A 23,248-nucleotide genomic window follows, 5' to 3' on the forward strand; every position below is an offset into this window, starting at 1 on the left:
TCTGGAAGCCATCTGAGAAGTCTTCACTACCAAGTATCAAAATCCACCCTCACTTGTCTCCATAAGTGAATACTTTACTTGCCAAACTTCCTATGTTGTTTTGTACTGTCTAGGGCAAGATTAGGCCCATCCCAGTAAAGCTCTTTTCAGAAACATAAGACTCACATTTTCAAAAAAATGACTGGTGAATTTAGGTACCTAACTTGAGAAACCAAGTATTGCCAACCCTGCGTGCTCAAAAATCAGGAGTCAGGTCCCCAAAAACCAGGAGACTGGCTTAAAAATCCTGATATTTACAAAAAGTAAAAAATAGGTTTTTTATTTGCCTTCTGAGCCTTTAAGGTGCATTTGGGACACATTTTTGAGCTTTTTTCCAGGACCATGAAGGCCACATATTTACTTTCCTTTTGAGAGAAAGCGAGGTTCTCTCAGAATAGAGTTGAGTTCAAGGGATGGTGCTTTATGAAAAACATGAAATGTGGTGAGACTCACAATAAAATTGTGAGAGTCAGCAACACTGGACATTCCAAAGGGGGCTTGTTTTCAGGGCTGCTGAATACCTGCCTCTGAATACCATGCCCTATAAGATATCTCAAGCTGGGTACCAAAATCTGAGTCTCTTAAACACACTGGTCACTTAAAAAAATTAATCTATAAATTATTCTGTCATGGCTATTCAGTAGAAAATAGCCCATTTATGGTATTATTCATGATAATCACTTTCTTATGTCCTAGAAACTCTCTTATTGACACCAAAAGGGAGATGGATATTTTGACATGAGAACAGTCCACACAGGTATCAAACAGTCCACACAGGTATACACCATGTTTCAAGAGTTTCAACATTAGACAGAACTCTAAAAAACCCCTGATATTAAAAACAAAGAAGAGTGTGATCATCAGAATTTGGTGCTCCCTAGCAAAGAACGGAATGATTAGGAACCCAGAACTTTTCTAATACAAGTTTAGGAAATTTTGCAGTATATTTCAGACTAATTGTTATTGATTCTGGAGTTACTTAAAGTGGCATGGAGCTGGGCAACCGATAAATAGGAAAAACTCCCAATGAAACTTAATTAAAATAAAGTGACTATATAGTATCAAAAATTACAATATTGTAACACTAATAATTAGTTTAACAACTTGAAACTCAGAACACAGAAATGATCAAGTACAGACACTCCTAATGCCGCAGAAGAAAAGGTGGCTAAAACAAATGTGATATTGATGTGCTTTAAGACACATGTGATACACATTTTACATGTTTGCTTGAAGGCAAAAATGTTAATTAATATTTAATCAGTGTTAACTGATTGAACTATAAAACACTCCTGATTTCATATGCTGATGCCACAAGACTCAGAACTGTGGATTCACAGATAGTATCTTCGTGGTGAGTGTGTCCGATGATAAGAGAACGGAGAAAAAGGCAGTTTTTTTCAGTCAATCTGAGAACTTCTCTTAATGAAATTTAAGGCAGATTTAAAACATACCGAGACCCGATTTTTTTGTATTAATAAAAGAGCAGTATTTTTCTGACACCTGTACCATCAACCAATTTTCCCTCAATTGTAAGTTTCCTCCCTCCAAAAGGTATGCAAAAGGACTTTGTAAAAGTTCTCCTCTAAATGACTTTTTATAAAATAAAAGCAAAAAATCAGTTATTTTATTACACATTTCAAGACAAAGGAACTTCTTGACTAACAGCAAAATGTTACATGGATTCCTGAAAAAGTAATGCAATCCTGTATTGTAGCTTTGAGTCAGCTGAAAATAGGGTACTCTCACCTGTCTGGTAAGTCTAAATGTTATAGAATCATAGAATATCAGGGTTGGAAGGGACCTCAGGAGGTCATCTAGTCCAACCCCCCTGCTCAAAGCAGGCCAATCCCCAACTAAATCATCCACTGAAGCATCCACTACATATAGTGTAAACAGTTAGATACCCTTTATGTTCATTTTTCTATATAGACAACAGTTACTCCCTTTGTTCTGGATTTATATGCTGGGTAACAACAGAACAAACTATTGATTAAAGAACATGAGTTACACAGTACTGTGTTTCATTTATAAAAAAAAAAATCTGGTTTTGCCAGGAAAAATAAGCTTTTAGTATAAAAGGATAAGACTTAAACTTAGAAAAAACAATACACCAACAGGTAAAAGAATGGCATTGTTTATATAACTATGATACCATGTGAAATGACTGTAGGAGACCTTAGAAAGGTTAACAGTAATATCCTTGATCTTGCCACTTATATCTAGGCAAGGCATATAAAACAGGCAGTACCAGCAGGTCTTAGCCTGGTATCATAATGGCACAATCAAGCTCTGGAAATATTACTACCAAGGACAGACTTTTTACTTTTAGATTCTTTTTCATTTTATTTTAGTATGGATTAGATTATATAAATTGGGGAAGAAATAAAGTGAAAAGTAGTAGAGCTCTCACTAATTTAATAGATATCCTCAAACTCAATCTCTGTCAGTTTATAACCATTATCTATTCCAGTGGTTTTCAAACTTCTTTTCTGGCGACCCAGAAAATTGTTGAAGCCTCCAGCCCAGCAGAGCTGGGGATGAGGGGGGTTGGCGTGTGGGAGGGGCTCTGGGCTGGGGCAGAGGGTTGGAGAGCGGGAGTGGGTCAGGGATCTGGGCTGGGGGTGCAGGCTCTGGGGTGGGGCTGGGGATGAGGGGCTTGGGATACAGGAGGGGGCTCTGGGTTGGAGGGGTGGCTCAGGGTTGGGGCAGAGAAATGGGGTGTGGGAGTGGGTCAGGGCTCTGGGCTGGGGGTACAGGCCTCTAGGGTGGGGCTGGGGATGAGGGGTTTGGGGTGCAGGATGGGGTACAGGGCTGGGGCAGGGGGTTGGGGTGCGGGCTTACCTCGGGCGGCTCCCAGTCAGTGGTGCGGCGGGGTGCTAAGGCAGGCTTTCTGCCTGTCCTGGCACCGCAGACCGCACTGCACCCTGGAAGTGGCCAGCAGCAGGTCCGGCTCCTAGGTGGAGGTAAGCAAGCAGCTCCGTGCAGCTCTTGCCTGCAGGCACCGCCCGCCCAGCTCCCATTGGCTGGGAACTGGCCAATGGGAGTACAGAGCTGGTGGTCGGTGGGGGGTGCAGCATGTGGAGCCCCGTGGCGCAGGGCAGTGTCAGAACAGGTAGGGACTAGTCTGCCTTAGCCAGGCAGCACCGCCAACAGGACTTTTAATGGCTCTGTCAGTGGTGATGACCATGACCCAGTGCCTTACATTCCGCAACCCAGTACTGGATCGTGACCCACAGTTTGAAAACCACTGATTTATTCCATGTGAACAGAAGAATGGGGAAGGGTAGAGATAGTGGTGAGCAAAGTCTGACAGCAGTGTGTTTGTGTAAGGGCTGAATGTAAGTGATAGCACTGAACTGTAGAAATTAGAGACTGCCCAAAATCCCTTCATGACATTTGGTCTCTTTATACTATATTTATTTCAGTTTATTTTGAAGTCAAGATATAGAATTTATTTCTTATTAATTGCTATGGAGTTTTCTGCTGAAGGTAAGAGGATGGTTTGCTCTACAAAACAATCCTGCTGGTTATCTGCTGGAGGCCCTTGGGACAGCAAGAATGCAGTCATGAGTGTTCCATTAAAATGTAAAGTTATTTAGGTATTGAAAAAGAGTTATATGATCCCACAAAACTTTTCACAGATGCACAGCCCTTAAGCAAGTAGTTAGATTTAAGTCAAATGAAGTACCCATGAGAAAGGATTACTCACCTCAGTAAAGGATTGCAGGAATGCGTCCCTATTATTTCAACACCATGTCAAAAGGAAGTCTTTTCATGTACCTAATCTTTTGTATTGCCAGCCACTGGACCCCTTCTATTTCTGCTATATCTTGCTGGGGCTTGCATGACCCAAGCTGCATACTGTACTCCAATGGGTGGATGCTACTGAGTTATATATTGGCATTATGATATGTTCAGTATTTTCTATTTAATTCTGTATGCATCTAACATTTTGCATGCATTTTGACGACTGAAATTACTGAACAGAATACACTGAATTATCTATGACATCCAGGCCCTTTTTGTTACAGTTAACACAGAACCCTATTACTTTGAATTTGGCAACAATGAATTTAATCTGTCATCATGCTGCCCATCTATGCAGCTCTGCTAGGTCTCTCTGAAGTTCTCCACAGTCTTATCTTGTCTTGTCTTGGGAATGGTAAATAATTGTGTGTAATATGCAAATCATGCCATGTCACTGCTCATCCACTTCTCCAGATAATTAATATACTAAACATCAGCATTCCTTGTATGGATGCTTGGGGTACACAATTGTTACCCTTTGCCATGCTGAAAATGGACCAGCCAATTTCCAAACCATAGGAAAACTACATCTTTTAGTGTGCGACGACTTAGTTTTTTTAACAGTTTCTTGCAAGGGACTTTGTCAAAAGCTTGGGGGCTGACTCTAAAAAAAAAAAAAAAGCAATTTTCCTATATCTGTTCTGTCGTTGACAACTTCAAGAATTCTGGTTGATTCAAGTGGCACAATCTTTGTAGAATCCATGATGGTTTGTATCTATCATAATTTTTCATCTAGTGTTTTATAATGCAATTTTTAAATTACTGATTTAACCAATATATTTTCTGTGACAGATATAGCAACTGTATACTATATCTTTTGGGACCATAAGAACGGCCATACTGGGTCAGACCAATGGTCCATTCAGCCCTGACAGTGGCTCATGCCAGGTGCTTCAGAGGGAACAGATGGATTGGTTTGTTCATATGAAAGAACAGATGGATTGGTTTGTTCATATGAAAGGTTGATGTTACTTTCGGTAGAAATTTTGTGTGCGGATGTAGCAGGACTTTGTCTTTGAAGAATATTGTGTAGGGAGGATCGGCCATGAGCGCCCCGATCTCACTCACCTGCCTGGCAGAAGTAATGGTGACCAGAAAGGCCACTTTCATGAATAAATGCAGCAGGGAACTAATTGGTGGCTAAGGCTTCGAATGGTGGTCTGATGAGGCATTTCAACACCAGATTGAGGTCCCAGGCAGGGGTAGGTTGGCAAACTTCTGGATAAATGTTCTGGAGACCTGTGAGGAAGCATTTAGTAATTGGGTGCATGAAAATCAAGTTCCCGTCAATCTCATGCTGGAACGCAGTAATGCCTGCAAAATGGACTTTGATCGAGCTTGTTGCTAAACCCAATTATTTCAGCTCCATTAGGTATTCCAACACTAATGGTAGTGGTGCTGTGGAGGCCGTCAAGTGTTTTACAGGACACCAGGAGGAGAATCTCTTCCATTTTTGAAAGTAAGTATTCCTCCTGGTCACTTTCCTGCTGTTTAGTAACACATGTTTAACTTGTTCCAAGCTGACTAGTTCGCCAGGATGGAACCATGTAGGAACCACACTTGTAGGTGGAGTTTCTCCAGATTCAGGTGAAGAGTATGACCGTTATTCTGAGACAGCAGGTCTAGACGATAAGGAACAGTTTGAGGAGCGCATATCAACATGCACATCAGGTAAGGGGAAAATGCTTTTTTGGGCCATGTTGGGACTATGAGGATAACCTTGGCCTTGTCTGTTCAAATTTTGTGTACCATATGTGATATCATTGGAATCAGTGGGAAAGCGTACATGAGTTATGCAACCCATGTGATGAGAAAGGCGAACCCGAGTGACCGAGGTCCCATCCCCACTCTCAAGCAGAACATTGCGCATTTGCTGTTCGTTGGGGATGTGAACAAGTCGATTGGGGGAGTGCTCCACCAGTGGAAAATGGGGAGCAAAACTCTCCTATTCATTTCCCATTCCTGGTCTCAAGAGAAGTACCTGCTTAGCGTGTCCGCCGTTGTGTTCTGACAGCCAGGAAGGTAGGAGACTGAAATGTTTATGTTGTGGTGTATATACCAGTTCCACAGTTTCATGTCTTCAGTGCACAGCAAGTGAGATCGAGCACCCCCTTGTCAAATGATGAAAAACATACATGCAATGTTGTCAGTCATGATGCGAATGAATTCGTTCTTTAAGTGCGGTAGGAAGTGTCTGCAGGCATTGCGGACCACACATAGTTCTAATAGATTGATGTGTAACTGAGTCTCTGCAGGAGACCATTTGCCTTGAACCATGCGCAGGTGCATATGGGCGCCCCAGCCTATCAGCGAGGTGCCTGTTGTGATAACGATTGATGGGGGTTCCTGTTGAAAAGGGATGCCCATGCATACATTTTCTGATCTTGTCCACCAGTGTAGAGAATCCAGGACACAGGGTGGTACAGTATGGTTTGTGAAGGCTCGGTATGTACTCCAAGCTCAGCCAGTCCTGTAGACAGTGCATATGTAGTCTTGTGTGTCGTACCATGAATGCTGTGGCTGCCATGTGCCCTAGCAGTTGCAAGACAGTATGAGCTGGTATTTGGGGGCTGACTCTTACCTCTGAGATAAGGTCAGAGTTGTGAACACATTCAGGGGCAGGGATGCCTTGGCTTCTACGGCATCGAGATGTGCCCTGATAAAGTCCAGTTGCTGGACAGGGATTAGAGTGGATTTTCATTCATTTATCTGTAGTCCTAGATCCCTGAATATGTGATCATTGTCTGGACTGAGTCCAATGCTTCTTGTTAAGTTGGGCCTTTGAGAAGGCAATCGTCCAGGTAAGGGAAAATCGTTATTCCCTGTTTGCGCAGATGTGCCGTTACTACCACTAGGGTTTTGGAGAAAACTCTTGGTGCAGTGGATAGGCCGAACGGTAGTACTCTGTACTGGAAGCATTTGTGTCCTACTGTTAAAGGCAGAAATTTCCTGTGAGTGGGGTGTATAGTAATATGAAAATAAGCATCTTGGAGGCTGAGGGGTGAAAACCAGTCCCCCTTTTGCAGCACTGGAAGTATCGTGCCCAGTGAGTGCGTTTTGAACTTTGGAGTGCATACAAACATGTTGAGTTTCCTGAGATCCAAAATAGGTCTCCATGCCCCATTCTTCTTCTGTGTCAAGAAGAAGTGGGAGTAGAACCCCTTCCCCATATATTGCGAAGGTACTTGTTCCATGGCACCTAGTTGTAAAAGATGATCGATTTCTTGTTGTATCAGGTGCTCATGAGAAGGGTCCCTGAAGAGGGATGGAGAGGGGGGTAGGGTAGGTGGTCGGGAGGTAAAGGGGATGGTATATCCTGATCGTATGATCTCTAACACCCACTGGTCCATTATTATTGACTTCCAGATGTGGCAGAATGGGCGAAGGTGGTGTCAAAAGCATGGGGACAGATCAGGTGACAGCGCTGCCTGGTGAAGGAGGTTGTCCAAACCCTCGACCAAAACTGCCTGGTGAAGAATTTAGTGGGTGCGGTTGGTGCCGACTTGGTTTTTTCAACCAGTGCCAACTATGATGTTGATGCTGAGGGCGGAGGCATGGTGCCTGAGGAGACACTCAGCAACGGGTCCCTTTTGGGTGAATTCAGTACCATGGAGGAGGCATGTTGCCATCTGTGCCTCGACTCTGTCTGCTTTGCTTGGGACTCGGTAGTGCCAGAGGTGCCCAGAGTATCATAGGTGCTCACCTGAACATATGTTGGTATCGGGGGTAGTGACCTGGCAGGAGACCACTTATGTTTCTGTGGTGCTCTCTGAGGACACGTCTGCGCCCTCTTCTACAGTCCTTTAGAGGAAGGCATGTCTCCTGTCCCTGCAGAGGGAGTACCCGGAAAGGAGGTCCATTGGTCTGGCTCTGGTTGGAGAGATTTCTCCATCAGTATAATTTTCAAGCGGAGATCTCAGTCACGCTGGGCTCTCGCTTTCAGATTATTGCAGTGGGTGCATTTTTGCAGGATATGCATCTCCGCATGACATCGGACACACAAAAAGTGTCCATCTGAAATGGGCATTGCTTCGTGGCAAAAGCCGCATCGCTTAAAGCCTTGGGTGCCAGGCATCTCTGACGCTTAACTGATCCCCAGTGCGGGGAGGGTAAACAGGGGAAGTAACATTAACTATAACTTTTAAAAGACTATTTAAACTGCTATCTTTTTTAAAGGTTTGGCGAGAGTACAAACACTGCCCCAGAGCTCCATCTTCAACCGAGGATGGTTGAGAAGGAACTGGAGGACTTGGGTCATGCGCATGCTAGACGTGGTACCATGAGATGCCTGCTGCATATGCATGACCCACATGGACGCTGGTGCCATAAATCTCTGATTGACATCACCGGGACACACCGACACCTGAAGTGGAGCACCGAAAGGGACATCATTCGAAGAAGTAGTATCAGTTTCACTCTGCAGCTACTAGAGCTCTCAAATTCTTCAGGTCTGGGATAGCCCCACCATGAGGACTGCCTTGGGCCAGGAACCCTAGGGCCTCCATACACACAGGCCATCTGGCTCCCTGGGATGCAAGCTAGCCCAGAAGTCTGGAAGTTTGGGGTCCCTTGACTCTGAGTAGTCCACCTGGAAGGGCTGCCCCAGAGCTACAGACCCTGGGAGCTGATCCCAAGACACTCAAGCTCCTGGGTCCACAACAGGGAGCTTGGAAGCTGTGGCTAGAGCTGAGATTCTCAGGTTTCCAGGCTCCCTGCCATGAAGTCAGGATCTAAGCTCTGGTTAGAGTCACGGCTCCCAAGTCTATCAAGCTCCCAACTCCATGGCAGGGATCCTGGAATCCCTGGCATGACAAGGCTGGCCCAGAGCCACAGACTATGGAAGCCCGGGGTTGCCTGGTCACTGGGCAGTCTACAAAGTGGAGCTCTCTCTCTCTCACCAGCTCCCAGAGCTAGTGGAAGGTGTGGAGGAAGAGAAGCTGGGCTCTGTGCCTCTCTGGGTCCAGTAGCTGCACCTCTCCAGCTCCCAGAGCTGCAGGGGAGGTTGAGTGTTCCTGCTCTCTGTCTCCAGAAAATTTGTTGAAAGTGAAATTGACAAGACGCTTCCAAGCAGGCAGCCAGGGAGCCCTCATTTCAATTTTTCCAACAGAAAATCAAAATCTTTCAGCAAAACTGAAGTTCTTTCATGGAAAATTCTGCTTTTGCAAAAAAAAAACATATTTTTTTTTGGTCAGAAAACCATTTAGATGAAAATTTTGTGACCAGCTCTAATAGTGATTGTAACGCAATCCTATCAAATCTGGCACCTGATCTTGTAGCCAAGTCAAGGGCGTGGTATTTAACAAAAGTAAGGGAATTACACCATATTGCTGCCTTGCAGATCTCAGATATGAGGACGTTCTAAAAACTGCAGAGGAGGCATCCTGTGCTTCTGACGTTTGGAGGGAGAGGCGTGCCAGCCATATGATAAACAGATTGAAATAACATGGGGTAATCCAGTGACATATTCTCTGGGAAGAAATGGCCCGCCCCTTAAAAGAGCTACTTATGGAAACAAAGAGAAGAGGAGCCTGCCTAAAGGGCTTCGTTCTATTAATACAACAAGGCACTAGAAACATCCAAGTTGTGAGGTTTCTTTTTCCCTGGAGAGGAATGGGGTATTTGGAAAGAAAATGAGAAGATTAACAGATTTAAATGGAAGTCTGACACAATTTTGGGAAAAATTTGGGATGAAGACTCAACACCACCTTATCCCTGTGGAATATTGTGCAAGGTGGGTTAGCAGGAAGAGCTTGTGTAAGACCTCACAGGTCTAGAACCCAGGCCTGCAGAGCTATCGCACAGTTAACATCTCCAGGCTGCCACTAAGTGGCAGCTGTAACCAGCCGGCGCTCCACTTACCATGATTCACTGTGGACACCGACCACGGGAAGTTCCGCCTTAAGGGTTTGACAGGCAGCAGCCCCAGCACTTCTGAATGGCTCCCTGCCCTATATAAACCCCAGGGTCATTTCAGGAAGTGTCCAGGAAACAGCGCAGATCTCTTGTAGCTGCCATGACTGTTCCTGTTCTGTGCTCTTGAGCTCCTGGCTTGACCTCGGCTTGTTTTGGACTTCATCTCCTGACTCGGACCCTGAAACCTCAGTTGGACTCTAACCCTGACCTGGAACTGACTACAAACTCCTTAGCTACTCCTAGCCTCAGGTTTGCCCCTGCTTTGACCCTTGGCCCTGACTTCCCCTTGTTGGGATCCTGAAAGCTTAGAGTTTGCTGACTCTTCTGGCTGATGTAATGGTGATCAGAAAGGCCACCTTGAGAGCAAGGTGAGAGCATTCAGAGGGAGACTCAAAGAAGGGGCTCTGTGACACTTGTAAGAACAATACTGAGATCCCACATTGGAGGGAAGTGAGGGACAGTTGCATGTGCCCTTGGGTGAGGGGCACACAAGGACATGCACTGTGCAGGCTACAACTCATCAGACACTGCTATTCAAAGATTACACATGAACACCTAGCATGCGATCCACATGAACAGTATCCTCTATTCCCCAACCCAAAGGCACACACCTTATGTCTACTAAAATTACCATACACCTGAGCCCATACACCATAACCTTAACTCTGTTCTCATGCAGCAATTCCTTTAGTGAACCCACTCCAACACACCGGCCCTTATTTCTCTCCCTGCTCCACACACCCAAGGTTTCTTCCCTGTCCTCCATATTCCCCTCCCCCACCTTCTTCCCCCAAATACATACTTTCCCTCCCTTTCCCTTGTATTCCAAAAGCCTGAAAATTCACTTGCTCCTCACAGTTCTTATATCTGCCCCATGACAGCATAAAGGAACCTCTTCCCTGAAGACAACGTGGCTTCACCCTCGATAGGACAATAGGAGATAGTGGCCATCTCTGCTAAGTACAACCTAAAAACTTCCTCCTGCAGCAGGTATAAGGAAATGGTAGCCATTTTAAATGAGGGAAACCTATGGCCTCTTTCCCACTGAGGATAATGGGAGATGGTAGCCATTTTTAACTTTGTTAGTTTCTCTGAAAAAGAAATGCACCAGTCACTGAAGAATAAACTCTCGGTTATAAAGATTAAAAGTGAAAAACTACCCTTAATCCTAAAGATTTGTTTTCAAAAACTACCTGTTGCACTAGATCTCCTCAAGGTTCAGCTGCCTGACAATATTGGTTTTAAAGATGCATGTCAACAATAAAACATGAGAACCCCTGAACAACCCAGAGACAAATTTCAAACACTTCCTATTGCAAATTTATTATACAAAACCAACCAAATACTACATACGAAATTCAAAGGGCATATAAAGTAACACTGGATGATGTTTTATACTTCAAGACCATCTATGTGTAGAGAAATGTATGCCCTATTTTAAGCCCAATTCAGAACATCTTAGCTATAGAGTCATAATAAGCACCTAAATCACAGAACATGCCATAGAAGAGAATTTGGGGGGAGGCTTCTGCAGTCTAGTACAGAATCCAGGCATACTTCCTGTTAAACTGCATAGCAAGCACATTAGTACTACGATAGCACGTGCTGTAGGATTTCATATACATAGTGGGGCAGACTGTAGCAGCAGACGCTGCTGCTAGAACAGCACAAAGGGATCTGAAATCCCACTGACACAGCTACCGCCGCTCATTGAGGTGGTTTTATTATGTTGATGGGAGAGCTCTCTGATTTAGGGTCTGATCCTGCAAAGAATTAGGCACCTGAGTAACTTTACTCACATGAATAGCCCCATAGAACAAGCCCTTGAAATGTTAAGTTCACTTTTTAAATAATTAGGGATTTGTACAGATGAATTTAAGTTTTAAGTTACCACAATTTAAAATCAATATTGTAATATTTATGTGAAACAATCAAAATATTCTTGACAGGAGTACATTATTCACTTGCCTTTCCTCTTCTAATAGGAATCATATGAAAGGGAAACTAAGGAGGAGAATTCTTATTTGTTGCTTTTTGGAGAAATTAACTCTCTCAAATTGGAAAGAGAGTTTTACAAGAAACTTTAAAAAGAAAAATATAATAATTCACTTCCCAATCACAGGGTTTTTCTTCCAGTCAAAATGCATGTTAAATAGTCCCAATTTAAGGAATCTGAGTGGCTTTTAAAACACATGTTGTGAGAGTAGTGTTTTTTTGTTCAGGTTGGCAACAAAAATATTTTCAAAAGCAGTTTACTATATTTTCTTTTGAGCAACCTAAACATCTTTTTTTGCTGGGTTACTTATCCTGTGGTGTTTATCAATCTTGGGACCAAGATAACAAAGCCCTCGCAGCTGATGTTAGAAAGAAACTTTCCTGTTACAAAGGGACTTCAATTAAATTTAATGTTTAAAATTAATATTTCCATTAATCACTCCAACAATACATGCACAGACCTTAATGTGTATTTATGACATTCATCATGAGTGCAAAAGAAACTGCCTGTTATAAAACAGGCCACCTGGGTCAATGTTAGCACTCATGAGACAACCAGTGGTTAACTGCAGTATAAGATTCATAAGCTGTTGACCCTGATAGAGCCTTCTAGATGAAATATATAAGTAATAATTTTTACTGGTAATGAACTACGGAGCAATACCTTTTTCCCCATAAATTTATTAGGGGAGCATATTTTGTTCCAGCAGCGCCACCGCTGACCCTTATGAGTTGTCTTATAGAACAGAGATGCCAAAAAAATATGCAAAACAAATAATACAGTGGACCTTATAAATCTTAATATTTGGTAACACAAAAGGTTTCAAGACCAAGTAGTCAAAAATGGACACCTAAAGTTAGGTTTCTAAATAAGTGGCCTGATTTTCCAAAGTGCTGAGCTTCTAGCAATTCCTACTATCTTCAGTGGGAGGTGCTGGGTGTTCAGTCCATTTGATAATCAGACCACTTAGGTGACAAAATATGCATTTAGGAGACTAACTTTAGGTTCCCATTTTGAACATCTTGGCCCAATTGTTTAGATGATCTTTTCCATCCCTAGAAAATATCAGATTAGCATTTGAATGACTAAGTCTACACAGAAACATGTCTCACCACTGAACAATAAATCAGACTATTCTAGTACTCCTCCATACATACCAATGCTCCATTTTTGCTTGTCCAAAGACTGGGATTAGATTCAAGTCTAGTGACACAAACCACAAATTTGTCTGGAAATACACGCAGCTCTGTGCAAAACAACAAACCCCAAAAAGATTACATGTATCTTTCAGTATATAATATAGTTTTTAATAAGGGCAACGTATACGTGTACTACATTTTGTAAATCAAAGCAGCCGACATTTTAAAATGCACAATAATTCTTTTCTCCCTCCTCACTTTTTGCAATTCCCCACTCTCTCCTCCCCCTTCACTTGTTTTGTTTTTGTTTTTTGGGGTTTTTTTTGGGTGGGGGAGTAAATCATTCATTTCTCAATAGGGCAGAGTAAGCTCAGTTCTCCAGAGAAAAGACTAGGCTGCAAATTAGTCCACCTGAGCCCCGGACAAATGTATCACATGGAACCCACAGGCAAGTCATTCAGCATGATTTCCTTTGTGCTAGTCTGATGATTCATCTTTTCATCTCAAAAATTTTGTCATGTTTATAACATCAGTATAATGTATAGCATGAAAATTGGACATAACATGGCATATGGAAAACATCTTTCAAACTATGACTAAGGTGATTTTAAAGTGTTTAAACGATTTATTACCATTTACCATCACGATCTCACATATCCTACTCCTAAAACACAGTTCCCAGAGTTAACACATAACAACAAAACTTCTTAATCATCTGAGATTACTAGAGGGAAGAGGATCCAGTAACAACAATTCTGAACCACTTATAAGAATAGAGTACATCAGGCATCACTCAATTTAGTAACAAAAATACTAGAGAGAGAGAGAGAGACAGAGACAGAGAGGGTGTTCTGTTTTAGCAATCTGAAATTATTTCCACATCCATTAAAATGGCATATTTTTATTTAGGATTTATATGTGAAATTGTCAGACTTTTATAACAATGGGCCAGAACATCCTGTCTTATGGGAGGGGGAAGAGGTAAGATAGGCAGGAAAACAATGAGGCTGACCACACAGTTTCCCTCAGAACATCCCATCAAAGGGCAGCAAACAGGGGAGGAATATGGAGCTATCTGCATGGACGGCTGCTTCTCCACAAGACTGTGTTGTTTCATTGACAGCATGCTCTGTGCAGCCATTTGCCAAGTCCTCCTATGGCTGCTAAGCAGGAGCCATGAAGGTAACTTTACAAGAGTTAATGCTGTATTAATTACTACTAGATCTGTGGGTTGGTGCAGTGGCTTGTAGTCAGATCCCTATTCTTCTGGTCTCACCCACAAGCCCTGCAGAGCTCCAAGCAGAAAGGCTCCAGAGGAAATAAGGAGTGGTGCTGGGATGGGGAGTGGGGGCAGTAATCCCCACTTTCTGCACAGGAAGGAAAAGATGCATATGCAGGAGGGTTGCTCCTAGCCTCAGATATTAAGCATTCTGACAGGGTGTTATTTCAGCTTTGACTGTAAAATGAACCAATGCAACATGAGTTTCAATTTTAAAATACAGAATTCTACTTAGATGATAATCAATGTGTTCTTTTTGATTGCGGTATTACATGTATCCTGACTAAAAGAACTGCTGAGGCCGAAGTGTTTATTAGCTCAGGAAATATACTTATTAGAGTGCAGCAGCAGCTTTTATTAATAATAAAAATTATTATTAATGACAAAGAAACAACAACAAATTTTGGCCACTGTCTTTCAACGACCTCTGTGTGGGAGCAGGGGGCTCTATTCATGTGGCGCTCGTTACAGGATCGTGGCCTTAGAATTTTTTCTGATAGTATTGGTAGATCAAATACATTTTAGTTTGGCTGCTTTAACTGTTACATTTTGCCAGATAGTCTCTTGCTGGTTAACAAAACAAATCTGTCACTAGACTACAATACTTCCTGTAAAATTCCAATAAAGCTTAGATCCAAAACAAATACAGTTTTGATGTAAAAGACATTATTACAGTATAATCTAATATTCCAAAACAGCCATGAAAATGTATAACTTTGCTGAAATACTTAAAATCAACACTCTAATCTCTGCACTCAGTATGAAGTTAGACAAAATTAGTAGTTAATTGAAACAGAAGAGACTTAACAAATGTCCATAAACATGGTAAATAAAACCCTATAAAATGTAAGAGACATTACTAAGATTGTTATTCAAGCAGTTAAAAGATTTTAAGGCCGCTTAGTTGATTTACTTTATTTTTCTTTTAAATTTAAAAGATCAACTGAAAGGGCAGTCATTGTTATGGTTCCTTTTTATTGTTGTTGAAGCAACAGGATTGATATCACTTCCTTACAGAGCATCTTGGCTTGGAAAAACATGAAGAAGAAAAATATCTGGCCCAATGACATCACCTATGTAGGGGTTTTACAGCAGTGGGCCCAATGAAACCATTTGCTTGCATACACTTGTACCATACAGTTGATGCCATAAATGATATGATATGACTCATCGGAGTGCAACCTCTGGTCGATTCACCCTGTGGAGACTCAGTAAAATGCTAAGCCTCATCACAAATATCAAATCTGGTATGACTGAGCTGATTATTCTGGAGCAGGCAGAAAGCAACTTTAAAGTTAAATAAAACACACAAACAACTGTTTGGAAATATTTTTGATTAAAAAAAATCCCACAACAATAACAGAAATTAATGAACTGAATCAAAATTCTAATAGAAACGCTGTGTTTATGATTTACTCCCTTCTCCCAATTGTGCTAAATGTTAAGTAACGGAATAAGAAACTGCCTGCTTACCGCGATACTGCTTCCCCACCACACAACGGAGATTGACCCATCTCTTTATGAAGTAGGCTGTAATGTGAAAATTGCCACCTGAAACATTAAACAGAGTGATGTAATAAGTGTAAGGGCATTCTGTTCTCACAGTGTGCTACACATCTCCTATAAAGATCTCCTGACTGTTTGGGGAAAGGAAGGCATAGCTCTCACTTACAAAATGTGCATCTCTCCAAAAGCAGTATTTTTAATAAAAACTTCTTAGAGTCAAGAATAAACTAACTAATGTGCAGCAGAGTAAAAAAAAAAAAAAAACCACTGGATTTTAAAATTGATCGGTTCTGCTATCCAATCACAGAAATTAATTTCAATAAATTAATTGCCCACAAAAGGTGCCAGACGAACAGCTCTGCAGTCTAAGACCCTGTTCATTGTGACCCCGTTGCACCCACACAAATCAAGAAGGCAACTGAAAATGTTCTTAACTAATTGCTTTTTAGAGAAAGACCTTGAGTTATGTAAAGTTTTTAAAAGTTTGGTATGGAGATGCCAGCTATGAGCAGATTCTGAATGATGCTAATCATCTGCCAATCCCATTCAGTTCAACAAGAAAAGCAGCACCCTTCAAGATCAGGCTACATTTAATCACAGTGATATATACTACGTGGTGATCAATAATTGTGCCCAGCCTCAGCATGGGTGCGCCAACAGGGAGGTATAGGGTGCAAAGGAGCCTCGTTCCCAGCGGCTGACCACACTTAGAATCCTTGTGCTATAAAGGTTCTGAAGGCTAGAAAGATGATCTTGTGCACTGGATTGCAACTCCAAAAAAATTGTGTTCTATTCTATTCTCTGCTTTGCCATCAACTTCCTGTGGGACCTTGGGCAAGTCACTTAGTTTCTCTGTGCCTCAGTTCAGTCTGTAAAGTAGGGATAATAATTCTTCCCTACCTCACAGGGATGTCACAAGGTACTCAGATACCTCGGTGACAAGTGCCACAGAAAAGCTTATAAATAAATATTGCCATTCTCAACTCTAGAAAGAAGGCAAGGGAAGACACAGGACCACATATCCCCATCCCAATTCCAGCCAGGAGAGCTAACCAGGAGCAGAAGGTCCGGATGTTGACCACAGCACAAGGATGACAATGCAGCTTCATTCCCTCCTGCATGCTCCAGAGCTTCCCAGCTGGCACAGTGCCTCTGGGAGCAACCCCTGCAGTGGTGTTCCACCACACCATCCTTCATGCAATACCGTGCCTATTTACCATAATCAGTCCCTAAATAATTTATCAGCTATCTTTTTCCATTCGGAAGACAACTGAATACTTGACTCCCTTTAAAGATCGAGTCAAGATGTATCAAGTTAAGCCACCCTTTAAAGAGAAGGAACACTTTGGATGCAGTCCATCACCTTTATTAGTTGCATATTTACAGCACATGATTAAAGAAAATTGTTGTTAGGTATTTCCAGTTTGGCACCCGCTATCCTTTTGACACACTGTCAGTGGGGTTAGCCAAATCAAAGACGACAAGACTTTGCGCTTTCTGTAGACAAAGTGTAAGTGTGACAGTACAATGCCTTCCACTGTGATCTCAAGAACAGTGGAACAGAGAGATGTCTGTAAAAACTAGAGCTGGCAAAAAAACAAGAATTCTATTTTGTGAAAAATTTCAAGGTTTCAAAGTTTGTTTTTGTTCCACATCCGAAACTAGACCTCTTAAAACTTTTCACAAAAAGCACACAAGAGCGACCCTCTGCAACAGCCAACAGTCTGAATCTGTCCGATTCAGAAGAGGGACTTGAACCTGGGTCTCTTATTCCAGATGAGTGCCCTAACCATTGGACTAGTGGCTCTTCTTGGGTGCAGGGGGGGGTGTCTCTCTCTCACACACACACACACTCTCCCCCCACACCCGGATAAACATTTCCAACAAAACTTTGATCTAAACTGACACATTTCCACAAACAGTTTCTATTTTGATGGATCGGTATTTTCAGATTAAAAATTCTTCCTTCTAAAAAAATCTTGACCATCTCTAGTAAAAACACAAATTTACCAACCAGTCTCTAAATGAGGAAAATGGATAACTAAATGAGGAAATCCTCTCCGCCTGAATGTACCTCACAACACTGAACAAGCACTTCACTTTCATCGTATTTTTTTATTAAAACATCAAACAAAAGGTGATAATATTTTACATTTCCCACCACACTCTAAAACACAATGCTTCATGCCCGAGATTCTTCTAAGAATGGGAGTGACAGATCTATCTGTTTAGTTTTCCTGCTGTTCTGGTGTCCTGTAAGAAGTAAGTCTTTAATCATATATGACCAACTAACAACCTGAGCAGAGTTTCAAATTGATCTTAACGACCTCTGATTTACAATATGTCTGCTCTTGGGAGTAAGACAAAACCCCCGCAGCTCTATGGTATTTTCAGTTCAGTTGCCCCTTGTTAGTGCATGATTTCAAGTTGACTTCTGTTGGTGACAGAATCATACATGATATGTCCAAAATGTAATTTGAGATATTGTTAAATATGTCTCTTTAATTTTCCCCCCTTCATTGATTCTTCCTTTGTGGAACCTTTCTACCAGCAGGAAAGATATATTGTCATGAGGCTCTAATGGAAGCTCAATTAAATACCATTCTGCTGATCAGTCAGTAGGGGATACCATATCAGTATAGCAGCTCCAGCAGCCAAGGTTTATCACTTAAATGATTAATGCAGTCTGTGTCTGTTTGCATCAACTGGTACAATTGCTGCACCTCAGGAATAATTTTCTTCACTATTTCTTTTAGGAGGTGAAAAATATTTACATGCAATGATTTAAAACTTGTGTTCATCAAACCCGCCTAATAAATTGTTTTCTTCACAGTTGTATCAATATTTGAGTATTTAATGTATGATCGTGCAGTGAAAAGAAATTACAATGTAGACATTGTGTAGTCAGTTCTAGCAGTAAGTACACTTCTTTTTAAAGTGAAACCAATGCGTAAAAACTACTGTTGACAGCTCTAGAGACCAAAGTCCTCCATTTATCATGTTCATAACCCCTGTGGATAAAAGAGAAGGAACAGCATCAGCCATGGCTGATCAAGCTTTGCCACACTGCTTCATGAGAGTGCATCAACTCAGAACTGGAAGAACTCTCACTAATAGTAAGAGAGAAGTTCAGTCTTCATACCCATCCATTCTTCCACTCTTTGCTGAGAATGCTAGTAAGGGTGCCTGTTATTGCTAATTGTGGTCTGTGTTTTAAGATGTGGATAGCTGCATGCCAGGAATTGGGGTGTAATATATGTTAAAAGAACATTATATTCCATTTTTAACAAATATTTTTGAAAAACCTCTTGCTAGTGCATTAATGTCTTTGGAACTTCTGAACTGCTCCATCCAGTAACATCAGTTTGTTTTAGCAAAACTACAGCTGTGCCAATGTCAACTGATAATACAACAGCGCTGCAATGCTACTAACACTGTAGAGTTCTTTCTGCTTCTTCCAAGGAAAAATATCTGCAAATTACCTATTCTCTTCACAAGATCAAGAAATGAAGATACTACAGAAATGCCTTCTTTTTCCTACCTGAAGAGCCTGTGCACTTTGCAACCTCCTACATGTAGGTTACTAACACAGAAATCGGAAAAATGTTTTCATGTTTACAGTAAATAATGCAGAAATGAGACTTCTATTGGGAGGAGGATATTCTGATTTTGAAACTGTACATCTAAGTCATGATATCAGAGGTCCAAAAAAATTCCTGAGACACTGGAAACCAAAACATGACCGAATAAATACAGTCCTAGCAAGGATGCAGTTTAGTTTAAGAAACAATGTGCTCCAGTGAGTAATGCATTTTAAGGGAGTGGTAATTTGCCCTGCCTGATATATTTCACAGTCCCAGGACACTGAGAGGAAATATCAGACACTGAGTTTATACTGTAAAACTATCCAGCAACACTTGTTTTCCAAAGGAATTACAGCCAAGTTGACTTGAGCTTCCTACAAGGCTGCCAAGAAGAGCCTGTGGTACAGTGTATAACAGTGGAAAGCCCTCTCTCACGGCTATTAGAGACCATTCATCTGGGAGCCTGGGAAAATGCCTCTGAGCTGCTGAGTTATCTGGAATAGCCTGGCAGGTGTTCACTTCCCAGGAAAATCTGGCACCTGCTTGGCTCTGCTACTGAATTGTGCAAAGTCTTCTCCAAAACCACAAGACAGGCCTAAGAAGGTCGAATGCACTCAAAACATTTTCATACCTGACACTCCTACATTTCTGATTGTACAGCTTTTCTTGCTGTTTTCCAAAATATCTAATTTTTTCTCACGGCTCAGCCATTTTAAATTTCTGACATATTGTTTTGGATTAAAATTGCCCCTTTGATTTGAAAATACAACTTTTATATTTAAAATAGTTTAGTCCATGAAATATAAAAAATGTGAACTTGTTATATTAAATTGGAAAGGAAAAGTGATGTGTAGAATCTATAAATTCAGAACATTACATTGTTGCACAGATTAAATCCTAAATATAAAGCCTGAATTTTCAATATGCTGTATATTAATTTATAGAGATTAAGCTAATAACATTTACAGCAGATAGGGTTTTTCATCTTCAAAGTGTTCTACATACATTAAGTTAATATACTGAAAAGCAATGAGGTCTAACTTCTTAGCAACTATACTTCTTCATTCGGTATTACACCATCACATTAGTGAACGTATGTAAACTGAAGAGCCATGCTCATTCTGAACCTATTTTTTCGTCAATTTGTGTGTGTACCATGAAACTGATGTTTGCCAACATTTATTCATAAAAATCAAATCCTTTCAAGCCTAATTACGTTTAAGTTGACAATAGATCATGAACGAGGAGACGGGGACTACTTGCATTGAGTGAAGTTCTTCACATGCGGAAGTGTTTGCAGCATCAGATCCTATATATGTGCATTACGGCTGAGTTACAGTCACTAGGAGAAACATATTAAGGAATTTTCTTACTTTTGTAGACAGAAAATCTTACCCATTACATTGCATTAATGTAGCATTTTGCACTTAATTTTCTTGGCTGTCCCACCCTCCGCTCCAACACACACCGAGAATTGTTTAATGTAAGAAGATGTATATTCTTATATAGTACAAATCGATACTCCACCCAAATGTCTCTGATTTAAGGATATTTATTTTGTATATTTTGATATGTGATGTTGACCATTTGTGTTTTAACAGTTATAAAACTTTAACTTTTTAACTCTCAATGTTTACTGTCATTAAATAATTATTGTTTTCTTTCCCCATTGCCTGTTTTCCCCCATAATTTCCCACAACTGTGAAAATTTAAATATATAAACAATAAAAAAGTTTTAGACTCGTAATTTTGCACAACTGTGAAAATATATATTGATATAACTCTAAAAATGTTTTAAAAATAAACATCAATATGTCAAAATGTCAAAATTATAAAAATTGGATTCTGTCAAGCCTATACAAAATATGGTCAAAATGTAACTCGTGTTCTTTTTCTCCTCACTCCCCTCTTTCTTTGTTATTGTTAAGAATAGTACCATCCTTCCTGTCAGTTAAATTTTCTCCTGTGCATCCAGGCCACAACCAAATCTTGCCATGTTTTCCTTTATATAATTTCCAAAAAGGCAAACTTTGGGTTGCTCAAACAACTAAAACTCCATAATCTCCCCCCTTGATTATTGCACTCCTCTTCTCTGGCCTCTTTGAACATCCACACTGTCTCCTCCTTCTTATCCATGAAAAATGCAACAGCCAAGGTTATCTTTTTAGTCTATCACTTTGACCACTGCAGCCGCCACTGGCTTCCCTTCTCCCTCCAAATCAAGTTCTACCTTCCTTCCTGACCTTAAAGGCACTTTAAAACTCAGACTCTCTCCCCTACTGCCTCCATTTGCCAGCAATGCGAGCCTCAGATGCCTACTTGCATACTCCTCTCACTGCCTACCCCTACTGCCACCCATTACACATGAAGCAATCTCCCTGAACTGCTCCATTAGGCTACTACCTTCTCCCCTTCAAATGCCTTCTCAAGATCCACTTCCACTAAAATAAATCAGACAATGTGTCACTGGTTAGAGGCTGTGGACCAGGTGGGGAAAGTCAGTATTTGTATAATTAACGGGAATATGTATGTCAATGATTGTCTCCCTCAACTTTTGTACACCTCATGTCCTCTTAGAGCCCAATTCAGCAATGTGTAGTTTTACTTGAGTGAGCAGTCTCACTGAAAATGACGAAACACAAAATGCTGTCAAAACCACAAAGTAAAAAAGATGAAAAAATATTTTCTCCTAAAATCTCTTTCACTAATAGTTATCTTTAGGATTACTTGTAACAAAAGGCATGGAAAAGAGAGAAGACAGAAGCGGTTTCCAGATTCATGTTGTCTATTAAGAACATTCCACTGAAGCATGTGCAATCCATGCAACAGAGCTAATGAAAAACAAAATGAAACTGATTAGAAATGGACTAAAACCAAAGCTGAGACTGAACATTCTGTTTTCATTGTCCAGGCTGAGTGAAGTGTCACAAATAGGCTAAAAGAATAAACTGTGAACAGTAAATTACAATTAAATTATTGGATTATTAGTAACACATTTGCTTTAAAAATGTATATATACAATTATAGATAGAACATTTTAACTTGACACTGCATCCTTTAAACCAGAAGAAAATTTCTTTTTCACTGAAACAGCTTAAAAGAGCCAAATGGATTTTTTCTTAAAAAAACCCCAAAAAACTGTGTTACTAAAGAAACTTCCCCAGGGAATGACCTTGCATTCCAAATTCCAATCCAAGGAAAGGTTTAGGGTTTAAATAATTTCAAAAAAACAGGATTCATAGTGGAAGTACTTAAACCTGAAGTATAATCACAAACAGCAAGTTAGTTTTGTATAATTTCCATACCAAGCCTACATTTCTGTGGGCATAATTTAGTGCCTGCAATGAAGAACAGTCTATTTAGCACCTGTAAAGCATGGAAAAGCATTAATCCAGCAGGTGGAAAACTGCGAATTCAAGTCATTGCACCTCCCCCACCCGCCACAAAAGACGATGACTTTTAATTTAGAAAATTAGGACTAACATATTTCTCATCTACATAGCATGAGGTGAGGGGAGGGAAGGAAGGGAACCCTAGATCTAAGGGAATGGGATAAAAATCTGTTCTAACATGCTTTTTTCTGGTGAAAGTAATTTACAAAAATTGTGATTTAACACCAGTTTACATGACACGATTACATATTAGGGATTAAAATAGAAACCACACCTGTTATAATGATGAAGAACTGAGAGGAGACTGTGTGTCGATTACAAAATTGTTCTAGTGCCTTGAATGCAAAGAAGGAAATACCCTGATGTTTATTAGCCACCACTATGAATTTTCAAACTGTTGTCAGTATTTGAATGGTTTCTTGCAACATGTGTTAACTCTTTATGCTTAACAATCTAGCTGTGACACTCCGATTCCACTTCCTAGACCTGAAGAAGAGTTCTGTGGAGCTCGACAGATTGTCTCTTTCATCAACAGAAGTCGGTGTTGATATTATCTCACCCACCTTGTTTCTGTCAGTATTTAAATGCAG

At 40.9% G+C, this 23,248-nt stretch overlaps 1 protein-coding gene across 13 annotated transcripts in view; it reads right to left on the reverse strand.

The window, feature by feature from the left end:
• Positions 1–23,248, reverse strand: part of SLX4IP (SLX4 interacting protein) — a 138,431-nt gene that overhangs the window by 26,540 nt on the left and 88,643 nt on the right. For all 13 annotated transcript variants that reach the window (XR_013345780.1, XR_013345779.1, XR_013345777.1 and 10 more), the window contains 2 exons: positions 15,650–15,727; positions 12,916–13,004 (listed from right to left, as the gene is read on the reverse strand). Coding sequence is in view for 9 of the 13 variants with exons in the window: in XM_077814082.1 (XP_077670208.1) it covers positions 12,916–13,004; positions 15,650–15,727 (167 nt within the window). In the remaining 4 variants the exon portion in view is untranslated. The remainder of the gene's footprint in view (positions 1–12,915; positions 13,005–15,649; positions 15,728–23,248) is intronic.

Source organism: Eretmochelys imbricata, chromosome 3, assembly GCF_965152235.1.
Source record: "Eretmochelys imbricata isolate rEreImb1 chromosome 3, rEreImb1.hap1, whole genome shotgun sequence".
Taxonomy (NCBI): Eukaryota; Metazoa; Chordata; order Testudines; family Cheloniidae; genus Eretmochelys; species Eretmochelys imbricata.